The 10,513-nt window shown below is 37.4% G+C and overlaps 1 protein-coding gene across 2 annotated transcripts; it reads left to right on the plus strand.

Moving 5' to 3' along the window:
- The first annotated feature begins 2,464 nt into the window (after nucleotides 1-2,464).
- On the plus strand, nucleotides 2,465-9,819 carry LOC112727440 (uncharacterized). 2 transcript variants are annotated; one of them, XM_025777173.3, is made up of 8 exons: nucleotides 2,465-3,007; nucleotides 3,971-4,064; nucleotides 4,150-4,200; nucleotides 4,295-4,468; nucleotides 6,924-7,103; nucleotides 7,321-7,440; nucleotides 8,572-8,705; nucleotides 9,345-9,819. In XM_025777173.3, the coding sequence occupies exons 1-8, from the start codon at nucleotides 2,862-2,864 to the stop codon at nucleotides 9,418-9,420; spliced, it is 975 nt and encodes a 324-aa protein (XP_025632958.1). In that variant the 5' UTR covers nucleotides 2,465-2,861; the 3' UTR covers nucleotides 9,421-9,819. The 2 variants fall into 2 exon arrangements, with proteins under 2 accessions (XP_025632958.1, XP_072065377.1); XM_072209276.1 differs by having other exon boundaries at nucleotides 2,488-2,934; nucleotides 3,985-4,064.
- The last annotated feature ends 694 nt before the right edge of the window (nucleotides 9,820-10,513 follow it).

The raw sequence follows: 10,513 nt of genomic DNA on the forward strand, positions 1-10,513 counted from the left end.
AGAAGACATGAGGTCAACTAGTCCTACAGCAAGAAAGAAGAAAATAGATTATCAACCAAAACATCTCGGGCAAAGTCAAAATCAACTCATAGCAGAGCATGACTCAAGCATACAAACAAGTAAAAGGAAAACCCCAAGACAAGGTCCCGGGGCATCCTTTGGAGGCAGTGACAGAGTAAGGACTCAGAAAAAATCTACAAGACTAACATCCCAACAAAACTCTCAGCAAAGAAAAGCCCTTTTCCAAAAGGCAACATCCCGAGAAGAAAGAGATAAAGTCAAAACAAAGTCATCAAAAGAGCAACAAAAATAGTAGTTCAATCAGAAAGCAAACAACAAAACACGCCAAGCGGAGGGCATCAAAGACGCAACATTTTTTCAAAAGAATCAAATGAAGCCATTACCCTAGGAAGCTACAAAATCAAATAAAAAGGCAGCAAAACATGCAAAGCCCTAGAAGCATCAACTATCAGGAAACAAGAGAAGGTTCATAAAAACCAGAAAAACATGCAGCACAGCAACAAGCGAGCACGACGACGCAAAAAGGTTCAAGCTTTCCAACATGCATTCAAGCAAAACCAAAACTTTACTAGGAACTGAAGGCAAAGCAAAAGAAGTAAAGAAGCAGAAAGAAGAACCAACCTGGAAAAAGGAGAAAGCTTTAATCCGGAATCGCCTTTCAGAACAAAGAAAGCACCAACAAATCACCAAACAACGTCACAAGGAGAGACGCGAAAATGCAAATTTCAGACGAAAACAGAAGGTGAAAAAGAAAAGGGAAGTTACGGTAAAGAAATAGAGAAGAGAAACCATTTTTGTGAAAAAGTTCAAAATGAACAAAGAAACAGAGCATTAAAAGAATTAATGAGGTTATTAAAATCCTCGCGTATTCCCAAAGCAAGAGACGCGCGTTTTCAAAAGAATAAAAATTCAAAAAGGAAACGTTCCGCATTCAAAGGAGGACTCTACAAAGATAAAGTCGACAAAATGCTCAAGTTCGGCTTCATCAGAGAAGGATCGAAGTCCTAAAATTAAGACTCGACCTCAAAAGAAAGACCAATCTCGAGCAGGGGCACTGTTCATACCCTGGGTCGAGCTGTTCGACTCGGGATGTTTAGCGACAAGGCGACCGACCTCTTCAGGTCAAACTATCCGACCTCTTCTTAAAGAGCTCGGCCAAATTGCCAGGAAAGCCCAATAAAGGGTCCAAATAAGATAAGATAAGATAAGATAAGGGCCAAATCCAAAGGCAGCCCGAGCCTACAGAGATAAGGGTAGTTCCCTTGAAGATAAGATGACCTCACTCGAAGATAAGATAAGATAAGATAAGATAACTAACTTATCTTATCTAAAAAGGTCACTCCACACCATTATAAATACACTGGAGCACCCAGGTATAACTCATACTCTGATTCTACTAAAAACCTGCTTAATACCATTGCTAACTTAAGCATCGGAGTCCCTTGCAGGTACCACCACCCTCCGGAGACGAAGGATCAGCACCGCCACCAAGTCCAACAAGTCGGACACGGCAGCTCCGGCCGCCATCCACTAGCCGGACACGTCAGCTCCGACTAGCACAGAAGATCTCGTCCGAGATCGACCTACAGTTTCAGGTAACTCTCAGAACACTACCCGAGTACGGACTATAAAAGGGGAGGGACCTACCCCTCCCCAGAGGTACGTCACCTATTCTAACCTTAAATCGCTGCTTTTTGTACGTATACTGACTTGAGTATCAGAGTCCTTGCAGGTGGCCCCACCACATCGTCACTCCATCGATCCAAGCAAGCGACCTCTTCCGGGATCCAACCATCATCCCATTTCGCGCCCAGGCCCTAACCCCTTCAAGGCTTTGCTGCAGTACCAGTTCAACCCGACCCACTTGACGTTCGAGCAGACGAACAAGTAACATATCTTAAAAAAATCATATAGTATAAAAATGTGACTTTGATAATGTATTGACTATAGACTAATTATAAGAAAATTAGAGGGACCTATGCTTTGAACACCGCCAAAAATATCAATGTCCTTTTGAAAACATAGAAATATCAAAGTCTCAGTCCTTCGGAAAACAAAGAAATTCGAAAAAGAAATAAAATTACATAGAAGGTGAGGGAGCAATAAAGACGACCAGTTATGGGATCTACTGCTTCTGTCGCCAGCGATGATGAGCGTGACTGAGTTCGAGACAGTGGCGACTGACGACCCAGAGAGTGACGACGAACTTGAGTGCAAGACCGAAGACAATAAGAGAGATTGGAGACGAGAGCAGGAGAGAGTTTGAGTGACAGCTAACCAAATCCCAGTGAGAGAGATAAGAGCTCGAGCATAATGAGAGTGAGAGGAGCAAAAAAAAAGAGATTGGATTTTCGAATAAAAAAAAAATTTAAGCATGATCTGGTTTAATTTATATAAACCGATCCGAGTCGTTGATTTTGGTAAAAAACCGACCGTATTAAACTAGATTTAATCATTATGCTATGTGAGTGGCTCCCAAACTTTAAACCCTAAATCGAATCAGCATCATCTAAGAGTCTAAGACAGATCTTGTCATCGTGTACCTAAAAAGAAACAAAAAAATAAAAAAATCAAAGAATTCTTGCTACGATATATACACCAAAAAAGAACCAAGAGGAGGTGTCTGGAACTGGAAGGAACAAACATCTTAGTAAAACCCCATAGCGATGTTTGCAGTCTGGATTGCAATTTTGATTTTGAGTTAAAAGTAGGTGGGAAAAATAAGAGAAAAAAAATTGAAAAGGGAAAGGAAAAAAAAGGAAGGAAAATCGCAAAGCATTGGGGGCAGCAGACAGTGCGTGAGTGAGTGAAAAAGGTTGAAAGGGTTCATCCATCCACTAATGGCGGAAAGAGAAGGCGGATCGAGTTCGGAGATGTCTCTGAAGGATCAGGGCAACGAGTTCTTCAAGTCAGGCAAGTACCTCAAAGCTGCCGCACTCTACACTCAAGCCATTAAGCAAGACCCTTCAAACCCTACTCTTTATAGGTCCTCCCCTCCCTTCTCTTATTACTACAGTCTCTACTTTTTGTTACTTAATTTCTCAAAATGATGCCTTTTTTATTTGTTTAATTTTTATTTCAATCGTTGGGATTTCAAATTCTGCCTTTGCATTGTGATGAAATATTCTGGTTTCCTCTGTGCCCTTGTTCTGAGAAATGAAAACTGAATAGGAAGTGAGTTTCTTTTTTGCCCCCCCCCCCCCTCTCTCTCTCTCTCCGTCTTCTCTTTCTGTATTTAATTTAGTGTTTTTTTGTTTCTGCGTGAGCCCTTCAGGTCACGGGTTCAATCCCGTGGAAGCAGCCAATGTAATTTTGGGCTGTATCCCGTATGTTACACCCTTTGGGTGTGGCTCTTTCCTGACCCTGTGTTAATGCAGATGCTTGTGCACAGGGCTGCCCCTTATGTTAGTTGTGTTTCTTCGATTGTTGTAAGTTATGAACTTTTGGTTGAAGTGATTCTGTTAGTTTGTGACCTGAGTTTCTGAATTCCACTTTTGGCAGCTGTTAGGCGAGACCTTTGTGTTGGTTAAGTCATTGCCCTGTGCATCTCAGTTGTGTGACTAGTGATGTTGGCCCATTTTTGATTGTTAGTATGTCAGAAATCCAGATAGTACATACAGAGACTCTTTTGGTTGTAAAGGTGGCAAGACTTTTTCTGTACATCCTGAAATGGGGACATAAAATATGGGTCTAGTCTCCAATATCCTTTTTCATGCTTGACCTTCATTAGATGTTTGGATGTGCTTTTAGCGGCGCAAACAGCGAATTTTAGCTTCAGCTCATACCTATTGCTAGATTGCACATAGCTCGGGATAATTACTAATATATGCCATTCTATAAATGTATATGACTATATGTAGAAGATACTGTTCTCTTCTTTCTTATTATTTTACGTCAAACTTAATGCATAAATATTGTGTCCGATGTGTTGTCTTACATTGTCTGCCAGTAATCGTGCTGCAGCATTGCTGCAATTGGATAAGCTCAACAAAGCTCTTGATGATGCTGAGATGACAATAAAATTAAAACCAGAATGGGAAAAGGTAAACTTTTAGCTAATCTTCTTAATGTTAAGAGTGTCTGACCCTTGTAAAATTGTAACAAGTTTGCGAGCTATGCTACATGCAGGGATATTTCAGGAAGGGGAGTATATTAGAAGCCATGAAGCGATATGATGATGTAAGCTTATGATTGCCTTTTCCCTTACCATTTCATAAACCAAAGCATTTTTTTTGGTTGTTACCAATACTTCTGCTTCTTTACATATTTGTAGGCATTGGCTGCCTTTGAGATAGCTTTGCAGTATAACCCGCAAAGTCAAGAAGTAACAAAAAAGATAAAGAGGATAAACCAACTAGTAAGGGAAGGTAAGCGAGCTCAAGAAGTGGAGAACATGAGATCTAATGTCGACATGGCCAAACATTTACAAGCATTGAAACCTGAATTGGTTAGTATCCATGTAATCTTGTACTATTAGTATGAGTTTTCAATTGTCCTGTGGTTTGTTAGTGTGTCTATTACATTAATCAATTTATATGATTTAGAAAAGGTATGAGGGAAGGACAACGAAAAAGGAACATCTGTTTTGTTTCTAAGGTTGGGGTTTAGGGGGCAGGTGGGAAGAGGAGAGAAGATAATGAGACAAATGTCAAATGCACTGAAGAGGAAAAAACTGATCTTTTGGACCAGCTTCTATTGTTAATTCAAGCTTAAGAATATGAGTGTAGCTAAGTTTAACCCAGTCTGATAGCCAAACCAAGTAATCCAAGATTGCTAAAATCTGTAAACAGCCTGAAGATTGAAACACCATAATAACACTGAAAAGTATTAACAAAATTCCTTGAAACCACAAAAAACCAAGCTTGCCTCACTAGGCATAGATGCCACCCCATCTTTCTATGTTGCATTATTTTTTAAATGCATCTTATTTAATGCGTCTACTAATCATAGTTTTTTATGGCTGATGGCTACTCATGGTGGAAGCGTAAAATACCGGCATGAGGTTATAGCTGATACTATTTTGGCAAATGTCGGATACATTAAAAAGATATATAAACTGTATGCAAATAAATACTAAAATAATCTAGAAAATATAAATAAAACTACTAGAAGATAAAAATAATATCTAAACCACTAACTACTAATACTTTATTATCATAATGTAAAACTATTTATCGATATTATAATAATCAATATTAAAGATTAAAACTAATAACAAATTGACAAAATATTAATATAGCTAAGCTGCAGCAGAAGTAATTTGAGTGTTTAGAACAGAAAAAATGATAGAGGGCTTAGAATAGAGAAAAGGGTTTAGAATGGATAAACAAAATCTTGAGGGTCAAAATATAAAGAGAAAAAGGAAGCAGCATAGAGAAGCAGATTCAGGAACAACGTTCAACATTGTTGTCTTCCTCTGCAGGCCATGGCTCCATCATTGTCAATGTTCTGTGACTCTGTCACGTTCTATTGCTTCGTCATCGTGGACTTCCTCTGCAGAACGGTGACAATGCTGTTGGTGGTGATGCTGTCAGCATCCCAACAGAGAGTAGAGAGGAGTTTGTCTTACAAATGTTAGGCTTAGGGTTATTAAAATGACCAAAAGACCCTCTAATTTAAAAGAAATTCCAAAAAGACATGCCATCTCCGCCGTATCTGTATTGGACCACAACGGCGCCACCGCCAATCTGGCCGTCATTTGTCCAATGCCATTTCCACAACACCACACACTTAAGATGGCGTTAGCCTAAACACCGCCATGCCATAATGCCATGGTGCTGCCGTGGCCACAATTTAAAAACACTGCTACTTATCCAACATAACATTCTTACCCTGCAAGAATTTCACCTTTTGGCTTTTTAGTGTCAGAAATTGAATCCCACGCAACATCGTAGATCTGCTTTAAAATTTTTCCTCGACATTGAACGGTATTTTCTATAACAAACCAACCCAAAGTACTCCTCCATTTCAAAGGCCTACCTTGAATTCTCTATGTTATGTCCTCATCATTTTGTAGATAGACTCAAGATAGTTAAGCTGTTTGATTTGTGTTTGATACAGTCTTCAAATTTTCATCTCTAAGATAGAATTAGTGCACCATTTGCTAAACTTGTATATTGTATACTCCATTTTACTTCTCTTTTAACAAAAAGTAGGTGCTTCAAATATTTTTCTACGGCACTAATTTCCAATTTAATTTCTCTCTTGCTTTTCTAAGAATGACCATATCATGATATCATATACAACAGGCATGCACCTTGGCGCTCATTCCTGGATATTCAATATGCACATCTAAGTTCAACCTAAAAGATAGAGACTAGATGTTGACCGTTGGTGCAACCCAATCCCTATGTTTCTCTTAGACAATCCAATACGTCAGTGTTCCACTGCTTATCCATCCTCCTCACTAAATTCCAGAAACTATAGGGTATAACTTTAGGTTCCTTTCCCTAGCGTTTAGCCATTGAGAGTCTCTGTCATTCATTGAGACTTAGCTAAAGTAACTCTTCCACCTGTCCTTATTATCTTCTTCCATGGCTAAAACTTCACTTTCTTCATCCTTTTTATGCTCTAGTTTTATGTGTAGACATAGCTATTAATTCCACTTGAAAGTTTTAGAGCTTCTGTGGAAAGCTAAGAATCAGAATTCATTCAAGAATTGAATTCTTTTCCATGTTTTGGAACAAACAAAAGTTAATAATTTCAATTCCAATGAGAATTCTAATTCTCACATTTATTCTATTGATCGGTAGTTTTTCTTCTCTCTTCTGAGATGTTCTGTATTGTTTGCTTTAATATCGATTCCATGATATTGATATTTATAACGTGGCTAAATTTATTTCCCATACACATCTGCATAATTTTAAATTCCCCAAATGAGAATTGAGATATTTCCCATGCAGTCTGGAAAATATGGATCTGAAGAGTGCTGGAAGGACATGTTTGCATTCCTTGTTGAGACCATGGAAACTGCTGTAAAATCATGGCATGAGACCTCTAAACTGGATGCTAGAGTTTACTTTCTTCTTGATAAGGAAAAGACACAGACAGATAAATATGCCCCAATTGTGAATATTGACAAGGTATATATCTTTATGAATCTTATTGAGTTTCTATTATGGATTGACTTGGTTTTGTGGTGGTTTGCTTTCATTTATTGGTTGTATTCTTTGATAGACTATAGGCTTAATGTGATGCATACACTTTTTATTGGCAAGTGATCATTAAAAGGAACTTAATAAATTTCTCAGTATGATATTCAGGATTTTAATCTCACTCTTGTCTTACGTGACTTGCCAGGCATTTGAATCACCACATACTCATGGCAATTGCTTTTTGTATCTTAGACAGTATGCTGAGGAGTCTTTCTCCAAAGCAGCCTGCTTAGTGACTCCTAAAAGCATCATTGCTTATCCACAGGTAAATTTTGATTTAGTAAGGCGCTAAATGTGGTGGGGGTGAATTATCTTTGGCAGAAAAAGTAACACGCTAATAAATTATTGTTAATTGGAAAATTTTATTGGAATCAAATATCCTACTTTTTAGGGAGATCACATTTGAGATAGAAATGATATCTCAGGGAAATAATTTATTTGGGCATGTGGCCAACTTTAAACTGCTCGTGTTGGTTGAGACAAAAAGTATTTTGGTTGTGGACTAATTTTATGCTTGCCTTTCCTTCCTCATGTTTCTTCTCATTTGATTCTTCCAATCTAAGTGCTTAAATTGCTGAGTGTGCAATTAATGCAACTACAGAGTGGACATCCTTTCGTTCTTAGTGGGGCCAGTTACATAGACTAAACTATGCCATCATGTTCTGTTAAAAATTAAGTTTTCGGAAAGAATATTTACATCCAAATGTTCTTTTAAAATGCTTTTGCTAGTTTTCCTTAGTATACAGGTGCCTCTTTATTGGATGTGTTTGCGCTGGACCTTAGTCATGTTCATATTCCTAGCATGCTATGAATAATTTTTCAATTCAATGAATGAAAACACAACACCAGATAGTCGTAACATTTTGGCAAGTGGAATTGGTGATTGATTGCAAAGAGATAGCGAGCAGACTTCATTCTTCAATTTAGTCATACAACGAGAGGAGCCAACCAAATAGGCCCTCTTAGCTTGTTTTCATGTTTGTTTTATTTAGTTGGAAGTGCGTCCAAGAGATATAAAAAATCTGGTCATTAGAGAATGTAATCAACTTGTTTCAACTTAATGAATGTTTCCCTTAAATGTCATTAAAATAAACGGAAAAAGAAAAACAGAAAAGAAAACGCTTGTGGTCTTTCAAGTTCAAGGTCCGGATAAAATCCCGGACTATGCGGACCTTTTACTAGTGGCCTGGGGTGCATTCATGTCACTGCCATCTTATTATATTATTTTGAGCATTTAGGGAATTCATGTGGCCAATATTCCTCTTCAACAAATCATCCCAAACTGAGTTCAATTTGTTTGATTAATTTTTGTGATTATGATTGCTTTCTTTTCAATTAGAATACTGGGGTCTGAATATGGATCCGCTAATGACATTATGTGTCACTATGTGAGCAGGTCTGGAAAGGCCAAGGATCAAGGAAGTGGAAACATGCGCAAAATGATGGCTTCTTTGTTCAATTTGAGACACCTTCTCTACGAAAGCTCTGGTTTATTCCAAGTTCCAATGAAAAGGGACAGACTTTGTGCAGGTTTCTCTTCCTCCACTCTCTTACATGCAAATGATGGAATGTATTTTAACCTTCATTCACTATATGCATTCAATTTTCTGGAGCATTTGCTAATTAGCTATTAAAATATTTATGTACCAAAGAAAACAAAATTTGAAATTTTTTACCCCTTCTGCACATTTCCCCCCTTCTAGTCCATTCACTTTCTTACATCTCCAAAGGAAGTATAAATTTTGTTAACCTTTCAATGTGCATGAAGTAGAGAAGTATCAATTAACTTTTCAAATCTTGTAGAAGGAAGATCATCCAATGTACCTATTTTTTGAATGGTAACTGTATTGGTCAAAAATGTTGAATAATTGTGGAAGCTTCTCATTGAGAATCTTCCAAGTGATTCCTGATAAATAACATAAATTGGTTTTGCTTTCATCATAGCGTTATGCTTTAAGATTTATTACCTAAATTTTGTTTATTGCCTTTTCGAAGAATCCAAACACATACTTGATCAGGGAACTTGCTAGGCTGGTTCTATTCATCTAATTTCTTCTTAGAATTATTAGTATGGGAACTTTGCAGTGCGCCCTGAAAGTTTGCTTTTGGTTATATAATATAACCTTTTAAATTGAAAAATCTAATTTGTGTTGGCTATTTATTTCTCAGGGATCCGGATGGTTTGGACATAGGTGCTCATGAAATTCTTCCGCGGTTATTCAAGGAAAATCTTCCCAGCTCTTAAAACTAGTGTTTTGGCTTATATTTCCTTGGATATAAAGGATAGGCTCATAGGAAAGTTTTCGTATCCAACAAAATATGGAGGACTAGGTTTATTGGCCATGTTTTGTTTTCTTGTAATGTGACAAATGCATCCCGTTCGATTTTGATTTATTTTTAATTTATTTTATCCAAACCTTCAAAAGGGTTGCGTACTTGCGTTAGTTCTGTGCAAGTTATTTAATTGCATGATTGATATTCATCTATATTGGTGTTCTCTGGACTTTGGCCTTTTAGTTTGTTTCATTCTAGATAGGACACGTCTGTGGCTGAGTCTAGAAAACTGCTTATTATGAAAGTTTGATGTGTATCTTTGTCGTTGAGATATGAATATGGTAGTTGGCTGTTAGCCTGTTACAGCAAAGTTGATTTAATTGCTTTCTTTTGACTATTTATATTGAACAACATCGTTCTTATTTGGTGATCAGGGACTAATGAGTCTAACCAATTTCACATGCACCTTTTGTCATTACCTAGCCTATCTTACAAGAACAACCTGATATTTAATTACCCACTCTGCAATCATGGTTAGGGGCTGCATTGTCTTTTTCTTTGTCAGGAATTGCAACGTCTTTTGTGCGAATGGATATGGATTGGATTAGAGGTTCACTTCAAATATTAATTCGTTCAAATTGAATTAGATAGTGAATGCAGTTTTGTTTTTTGTTTTTTTTTGTTTTTTTGTTTTTTTTTTGTTTTTTTTTTTTTGAGTAGAGTCAGTTTACTATTTAGTCAATGAAAAATTTCGCATCAGACAAATTAGTTACTAAGCAATCAAAAGTACCAAATTAGTCCCTGGAGTTGGCATTTGTCGGATACCGTTAGTCCTTAGTGAGCGCTGTTAAATGACATTTTGATGAGCTCACTAAGAGAAAGTATAGGGAGCCAATGACCTAAGCGTACAAGATGTACAATGAAGGTTTAGAAAGTATTAGAGATATGATTATTAATGTTACATTGTCCTGTCAGGTTACGCTTTTGGGAAGAGTGGTTTCAGGACATGGTATTAGAGTTCTAGATCCGGAAGGTTAAGAGTTCAAACCTTGGTAAACCCAAAA

Source organism: Arachis hypogaea, chromosome 12 (genome assembly GCF_003086295.3).
Source record: "Arachis hypogaea cultivar Tifrunner chromosome 12, arahy.Tifrunner.gnm2.J5K5, whole genome shotgun sequence".
Classification (NCBI taxonomy): domain Eukaryota; kingdom Viridiplantae; phylum Streptophyta; class Magnoliopsida; order Fabales; family Fabaceae; genus Arachis; species Arachis hypogaea.

Excerpts from the sequence above, each read along its gene's own strand:
- LOC112727440 (XM_025777173.3), top strand. The coding sequence starts at position 2,862 with ATGGCGGAAAGAGAAGGCGGATCGAGTTCGGAGATGTCTCTGAAGGAT. Across the intron at positions 4,469-6,923 it reads AAGCATTGAAACCTGAATTG|TCTGGAAAATATGGATCTGA; the intron begins GTTAGTATCCAT and ends TTTCCCATGCAG. Across the intron at positions 7,441-8,571 it reads GCATCATTGCTTATCCACAG|GTCTGGAAAGGCCAAGGATC; the intron begins GTAAATTTTGAT and ends CTATGTGAGCAG.